The 7,888-nt window shown below is 47.5% G+C and overlaps 1 protein-coding gene across 1 annotated transcript; it reads left to right on the top strand.

Annotated features, from left to right (window-relative positions):
• The first annotated feature begins 460 nt into the window (after window positions 1-460).
• LOC115799032 (uncharacterized) lies at window positions 461-5,759 on the top strand. The gene is made up of 5 exons (XM_030755964.1): window positions 461-1,035; window positions 3,352-3,410; window positions 3,509-3,592; window positions 3,669-3,745; window positions 5,261-5,759. Exons 1-5 carry the CDS (start codon window positions 644-646, stop codon window positions 5,303-5,305), a joined length of 657 nt encoding a protein of 218 aa, XP_030611824.1. The 5' UTR covers window positions 461-643; the 3' UTR covers window positions 5,306-5,759.
• Window positions 5,760-7,888: the final 2,129 nt, after the last annotated feature.

The raw sequence follows: 7,888 nt of genomic DNA, 5'->3' as shown, positions 1-7,888 counted from the left end.
CAAAAAACTAAAAAAAAAAAAAAAAAAAAAAAAAAAGGAAACGGAATCGAATACCAGCTCTAACCTGTCAACATGCAAAAACTTATTTAATCTATTAATAAAATCCACCTGATAAGTACTGATGCATCAGAGGGGCAAACACAGGTATTTATTTAAAACATGACTGTGTGAAGATAAATAAGTCAGGCCCTCTGTCCTATCATGGTTTCAGAGCATCAAATCACTCCTCATGTAATTCACACCAACAACACTGTCCCATTATTTTATTCTTTTTAGTCTCTTTTTGTGTCTCTTTATAGTAATTTATGCAGTATGATATAAAATGTAAGTTGGTTATGTACGGGAGATTTTATTATTTAGATTTATTTATTACCGAGTCAAAAACAAAACAAAACAAAACGAAAAAACATTAGGAGCCTTTTGGGGCTTTTATTTTGAAATTCCGGAGCAGACGGGTTCCTCCTGTCTGTCAGCTCTGACTCCGGACTTGCTAGGGTACAAGCTCCATAGCAACCGGCTCCCCGCAGAGAAAAAAGTAGCGATTTTAATGTTCATATATTTAACCTGATGAGGAAGAAGAAGATGATGAGGGGCCCCTTCCTTCCATCGAGGCCGGATACAGAAACGTTCCCATGAGGTAAAAATGCCAGCGACTAAAGTCATCAAGCCGAAACCTGTGGATGCAGCGAGGAATCCCCGGGAGAGGCCAAAACCGGAGCCGACCAAAGCGGCCCGAGAGCCGCAGGGCGAGCTCCGAGTTCCCGCTGCGCGGAAAAGCCGCGCCGCCAGCTGCCCGAGGAACCCACAGCGGGAGAGGCCGGCCGGAGGGGCGCAGGGGTCATCCTCCAAATCAGGGTGCGAGAAGAGAGCCAGGTCCACCTCCACTGCTCCAAAACCTCCCGAGAACTGGCCCAAAGCGGAGCCGGACTGCAGGAGGGCGAACATGAAACACGCCGCTGCGGAGCCCAAATATCAGCGGGAGGAGATGGAGCAGAGGGGGGTCCGAGCTGAGGCCAAGTACGCAACAAGTCACAGGTGAGACACGGGGGGTGTCCATGTGTATGCATTCACTCACACACTGCAATAAAACAGGACAGGATCCCTGAGGATCCCGCTGTTACAGCTGCTCAATGATGTTGAAATCCCTGACAAATAAGTCAGCTGGAGTAGACTGTATATTAAAGATGGAAGCAGATCAGAAGGACCTCAGTGATGTAGCAGCTGCCATGTTGGTTTTTGAAGCAAGCCGAGGAATCCGTGAACTGATATGTGCTGATCGGACATGCTCAGCTGTGTTATTCTAGCAGACACGGATCAGAGGTCCAGTTCAGCTGAGTTAGTGAGAAAATCAGCTGTGCAGTGCAGTCTGTGGGGACAGCTTTAATCTAAATATGAAACATGTCAGGATGGCTGCTGCACGACATCAGAAACTCCAGCTGTGCCGAGCGTCATATCTACCTGCTGTCAAACTCTGAAGTGAGGAAGTTTCAGCTTTTAAAGTATCTGTTGCCTCCACTCCCGTCTTTGGTGGGAGGGGCTAAGATGTGAGGCGAGGATGTAGAAACTGAGAAATGAGGGAGTGAGACTGGCTTGTGTCGTATGAGTGATTTCATATTTATAGTTTTCTGCAGCTAACGCTCATTTCTGTGTTTGTGTGTTTGGTGAATGTTGCATCTAAAGATGAAGTCGTGTTATTCCCACATTCAGCCTGAGATATCTGCTGCCTTTGGAAAACTTTGGGACCATGTCCTGATTTCTCATGTTTGCATTGTGAGTCACGTTTGTTTCCCTGTGGATGTTTTTAATTTAATCTGAGGAAGTCGAACTCAGTCAGGATTAATCTGGTGGTTGATATTTCTCGACTCACCAAACTCACCGATCAGGACTGAGCTCAGCCAGGGTGAAGCTGATGTCACAGGCGGTGTTTAGCTGCTCTCTCTGAGGGTGCGTGCAGGCCGCCGTTTGGAGCGTTCGGGTGTCGTCCTGCAGCTTCGCTGGGCCATCTGCTGCAGCAGGCTAATCCCTGCATGTTTTACCACCAACTGGCACGACAGGCCTGAGCTGCTGCAGTGTGAGCAGGTCTGAAGCTCTAATGGCAGAGAATCATTTTTACACACGAGCAACTCCACACATTTCTGTTAACACTTCTTTAAAAACGTGCAACAATTACAACAGCTTCTAAATCCAACGTAACGCTTCGTTTGTAGAGTCCTCCTGCACCTGTGCATCCATGATTGCACCTCCTCCTGCAGCCTCCTCTCTCCTCTCGTTCCTTTAGATGAAATTCAGGAATTAAAAGCTCCTTCAAGGTCACATACAGAGATAGTTTCTAGGACAGAGGAGACAGCAGCAGGAAATGAGCTTCCTCTGACGGCTCCTCGAGTGAGGAGCTCACTCAGCCACTCCCCTCTGCAGGATTTTTATTACATGATTTATTGAAACAGGTCGAGGTCTGTTGTTCAACAAAGACCTGAAGGGTTAAAGGTTGATCGGTGCTGTAACTGAGGTCACATTTACTCACAGGTCAGCGATACATGTGCTGCTTATTTCTGCTCACTAACGAGGACCGTTCCTCCTCAGTGAGGAGAGCGTCACCTGTGACAAGCACAGCAGGCTTTTTCTTTCTCCTCCCTCACCTGTTGGATCTCCTCCCTCGCGCTCAGGCCCACCTGGTGGAGTAGCTCCTGCTTCCAGGTGGCTGGGATCCCTGCTCCTCTGTGTGGGTGTTTATTCCCCTGCCTTCAGGATGGAGGTCCTGCTGCTCTGTTTTTCACAGTGTTTTCTTTGTTTAGTTCTCTCACCTTTCCAGTTTGGGAGGGAGGTGTGTGTGTGTGCTGCCTCTCGGGCTCCTTCCACACTTTCTACCTGTTTAAATAAACACCTGTGGTGCTGAGCTGATTCATCCTGTTTAAATGAATAGAGCTGACTTTGTGTTTGTGGCTGCAGCAGTTGAGACGAGCCCACCGTGCAGGTGAATTCTTCCACCTGTCAGAAGCAGGATTAGTTCCTGTGGTTTTATCTGAGCTTCATCAGAGCTCATGTTTGTAGATGTGCAGAGTCCGGACGGAGATACAATCGTATTATTGGAGCTGCAGATCCTCCTAACTGTGTTAAACTGTGGATGCCTTCGCTCTGGTTTCTGCTGTTCCTTCTTTTTTATTTTAATTTATCAGATCAGCTTCATTCTGCAGAGGAAACTGACCCTGATGCAGACCTCATGGCTCTGCAGCCATCGCCTCAGCTCCTTGATGGCTGATTTCAGATTTCATTTTCCCGTCTTTTTGTTTCTGTTTATAAAAAGTCGTAGAAAATGAACTAAAGTAAAGCCGAAATTTGTGTTTCCTGTTTCAGTCACAAAGCTTTCACCGTCATCCCCCCGAACCCCAAGAAAAGAAGAGAGATCCAGAAAAGTGAGTCACATTTCATCAGCGTGGCCTCAAAAGTGTTTAAATCGCTGTTTTTGAAGGGTGGGGCCTGATTGGTCTGTGATGTCTGATTGGCTGAGCAGAGGCTGAGGCGGAGCTCGCCGCCTTAGAGGAGCTGCGTCTGAGCCGGGCGATGGCGTACGTGTCCATTAACCCCAGCAGTGTCGGTGAGGAACCCGAAGCTGCAGATCAAAAGTGTTTCATGTGTTTTTCTTTTCTCTGACTGTGTTTGTGTGCCGGCAGGTGGCTGCATGAGTCTGGAGGAAGTACGCTCAAAGCAGCAGCAGGAAATGATGCAAGCAAAGAGGAAGCAGAAACCGGTCTGAGTTTTTATGGTTTGGCTCCTCCCACACAGGGTTCAGAGAGACCACCGTCTCACAAAACAGGAAACATCCTGAAACAGACACAGTCGCGTCCTGATGATTCGGCTCGTTTCTAAAAACCTTTGAAGTTCATTTGAAAATCATTCACAGCCCATATTTAAAACTAGAAACAGTAGAAACACATTAAACATTCAAACGCTTCCATTCTGAGAAACTCCAGGAACTTTACGTTAGGCTGCAGGCTCCATCTAAGATATGATGGGTTCACGTGGACGCCGTGATATCTGTAATAACTTCTTTATAACTGCCCATGCTGACACTGAGCAGCAGCTGGATGACCTCCCTGAGTGCTCAGCAGCCATACGGTGAGGCTGGGAAATGACTCATGCTTTAGGTTATGATCCCTGTCCCTGAAAACCTCAAACACCTGATATTTAATTTATAGTTAGAGCTTTGTGACATGTTATCCTGCTGGAAGCAGCCATCAGACGATGGTACACTGAGGTCATAAAGAGATGGAGATGTGCAGCAGCTATACTCAGGGAGGCTGTGGGGTTTACATGGTGCTCAACTGGTACCCAAAGTGTGCCAAGAACACATCCCCTCAGCATCACACCAGCAGCAGCCTGAACCATAGACACCAGGCAGGATGGATCCATGCTTTCGTGGCCCTACCATCCTCCCTCCAACCTTCTGTTGTCCAGTTTCAGTGAGCCTCAGTGAGGAGTGTGCTCTTCTGCTGCCATACGCCGTCTGCTTTGAGGTTTGCTCAGAGATGCTCTTCTGCAGACCTTGGTTGTCCTGAGTGTTTGTTGAGTTCCTGTTGTCTCTGTTCTCTGACATCAACGAGACAATTTCACCCGGAGAGCTGCTGCTCAGAGACGGCTGTGTGGGAGAATCCCAGCAGATCAGCCGTTTCTGAGTTTCTGCTCAGTTTGAACTGAAATGCACCGAGCTGCTGCCATGTGATGGGCAACAAGCAGCTGAACAGTAATAAACACTGACCGGCCACCTAATAAGGTGATGGGTGTGGTTTATAATCATCTGTGTGCTGCTCTCAGCCAGCACTGCATTAAAAACTGTGGTGGAGCTGCTCAGAAACATCTCTGAAAGCCATCGTCACTGAGCGGCGCTCTTCACTGATGCAGTGAAGAGCGCCGCATTTCCATTGGTGGATGCCACCAATGGAAATGGAGCATCCAGCAGGTCACGTCGAGCTAGCTTAAAGTTAGCCACATACCAAACAAGCAGATCAACTCTTCCAGTTCTTTTATCACGTTTCAATTCAAGTAAGAAAAACAGGTAAAAATGCCATATAGAGAGGTGGGTGTAACCCTAACCCTGTCAGCACACAGCTCCAAACCAGCGATGTTTGAGGGGGGGGGGCTGGTTCACCTGGAGAGTGAAGGCTCCATCAGACAGGCTGATACGGAGGTGGATTTAGAGCCTGACAGCAGCATGATCAAAGATCTCAGCTCTGTCTCAAACATCTTTGTCTCATCGTTGTTTCAGGTGAAGAAGCCGGTGTTGGAGGAAACGTCTGTGCTGACAGGCTGAGCGTCTCGACTCCTCGCTGCAGCTGCTGGATCACATCGAGCAGTCGTAGTTAAATGTGTAGCAGTGCTGTGTGTGTAATCACTGCCAGCATGTAGTGGTTTGTATGTGGTTGTGTAGTCCTATAAAGGCTTTGTGTGTATATCTGTGGTCAGATTAGCCCGACGCTCCAGAAGAAGAAGCTTCACTAACATGTCTGATTGGGAGCTCTCAGGTTTCTGCCTTCACGTCACTAAAATGAAGCTCAGGGATTTTTATTCATGCAGCTCAAACTATGCAGCCATTTCTGGCCTGAATGTAATAAATATAATATTTTTGTGCTAAAGCTCCGAGGTCAGTTCAAATCCTTCACTTCATGTTTTTGGGAAATTCCAGCAGGAATGACCTTTGAAGTTTCTATGCAGCATTTTATCGTTGCTTCTATGATTCACTTTGTTTTATTTGTTTTCATTAAACGTGCAGAAATATGACCAACACGCTGAGTCCATCTGTTCAAGCTGGAAATGCAGAATCCAAACTATGACTGAGGGCAGTGAACATGCTGTATATGCCCCGCCCTCATTCTCAGGCAGGTTTCACTCACTGACGGTGAGGCGTGGTCTGTGAACACATCACACCAGCTTATGTAATCCAAACATGATACAGGTGACCCAACCAGGCTGCAGCAAAGGAGCTTCAGTCATAGGTCGTCATAGGTAATAACAGGAATACGTTGTCTGTGTAGATTCTCAGTCATCCAGGTCATAGTAGTCTCTGGAGCTTGAAAAAGGCGACTGGACTTCTTTTTGTTTCTTGAAGACGTTTCACCTCTCATCCGAAAGGCTTCTTCAGTTCTCAACCAAATGGTGGAGAGACCCAGGTATTTAAACCCCTGTGGGCGTAGTCCCCTGGAGGTGGTTATGACCCTCTATTGATCATGTGTGTGAACACATGTGCCCAGGTGTGAAGGGGGCGTGGGTCATATTTAATCAGTGGTTTCAGTTGAAACCAATTTAGGACTCCGCTCTATTGTTTCCTGTGGCCTATTGAGGTCACTGGAACAAAGGTGCGGTGCTCGAGGAAGATGGAAGCCTCAACATTGAAGTTTACCGGAAGCCCACACACACAGACCAGTATCTCCTCTTTGACTCCCACCACCCTCTGGAACACAAACTTGGGGTGATCAGGACCCTACAACACCGTGCGGAAAGTGTTCCCTCTAAGGCAGAAGGGAAGCATAAGGAACACACACACATTAAGAAAGCCCTCAAAACATGCGGTTACCCCAACTGGGCCTTCATCAAATCAGCTAAGATGCACAGGAATGAAGGCCAAACACAAACTACAGAGAATAGGAAGGACAAGAGGAACAACATTGTCATCCCATATGTGTCAGGCTTGTCAGAGAAACTCAGAAGAATTTTCTCCAAGCATGACATCTCAGTATACTTCAAACCAAGTCACACCCTAAGACAAAAACTGGTTCATCCCAAGGACAAACCCGCCAAACACAAGATCAGCGATGTAGTGTATGCTGTTCAGTGCAGTGAAGAGTGCTCGGACCTCTACATTGGTGAAACCAAACAGCCTCTTCACAAACGAATGGCACAACATTGAAGAGCCACCTCGACAGGACAAGATTCAGCAGTACATCTGCATCTGAAGGAAAATGGGCACTCCTTTGAGGATGCCAATGTCCACATTTTGGACAGGGAAAACAGATGGTTTGAAAGAGGAGTGAAAGAAGCCATCTATGTCCACTGTGAACAACCATCATTGAACAGAGGAGGTGGATTACGTCACCAACTTTCCCCCACTTACAGTGCTGTCCTGAGCTCCCTTCCCAGACGTCTCAGCCCCCATTCACACCTTTGTTCCAGTGACCTCAATAGGCCACAGGAAACAATGGAGCGGAGTCCTAAATTGGTTTCAACTGAAACCACTGATTAAATATGTCCCACGCCCCCTTCACACCTGGGCACATGTGTTCACACACATGATCAATAGAGGGTCATAACCACCTCCAGGGGACTACGCCCACAGGGGTTTAAATACCTGGGTCTCTCCACCATTTGGTTGAGAACTGAAGAAGCCTTTCGGATGAGAGGTGAAACGTCTTCAAGAAACAAAAAGAAGTCCAGTCGCCTTTTTCAAGCTCCAGAGACCAGGAATACGTTCACTCTCTCCTGCCCTCTGACTTTTGGAACAGCTCATCTTCAAGCTGGAGGTCGTGAGGTCTCTAAGATATGCTTTGTTTGCCCTGTCGTACCAGCAAATATTAACCAGCCTAGAAATACGTTTACCTTTAAGTTTGAAAGCTGGGACTTCATCCATCAGTTTTCTCCTTGTCCGGCTTTCCTGGGGAACATCGCAGCATTCCTGAACCTGCTTAAACCCTAAATGTCTCCGGTGTGCCCTGGGTCTGCCCTCTGGGTTTTTCTTGGTAGCACATACCTGGAATAACTCCCCCAGGTGTTTCAGGCATGTCCTACCAGATTCCTGACTAATCTAAGAGGCATCCTAGCCAGATTCCTGAGCCACCTCATCACGGTGAAGAGGTTGGTGTATCTGCATGATCCCAGGAGCTATGCTGTCGGGACCCTTTTG

Source organism: Archocentrus centrarchus, chromosome 20, assembly GCF_007364275.1.
Source record: "Archocentrus centrarchus isolate MPI-CPG fArcCen1 chromosome 20, fArcCen1, whole genome shotgun sequence".
In the NCBI taxonomy this organism is placed as follows: domain Eukaryota; kingdom Metazoa; phylum Chordata; class Actinopteri; order Cichliformes; family Cichlidae; genus Archocentrus; species Archocentrus centrarchus.
The sequence above is the reverse complement of the archived record's forward strand: the minus strand, read 5'-3'. Positions and strand labels throughout refer to the sequence as shown.

Excerpts from the sequence above, each read along its gene's own strand:
- LOC115799032 (XM_030755964.1), top strand. The coding sequence starts at position 644 with ATGCCAGCGACTAAAGTCATCAAGCCGAAACCTGTGGATGCAGCGAGG. Across the intron at positions 3,411-3,508 it reads AAGAAGAGAGATCCAGAAAA|AGGCTGAGGCGGAGCTCGCC; the intron begins GTGAGTCACATT and ends TTGGCTGAGCAG. Across the intron at positions 3,593-3,668 it reads CATTAACCCCAGCAGTGTCG|GTGGCTGCATGAGTCTGGAG; the intron begins GTGAGGAACCCG and ends GTGTGCCGGCAG.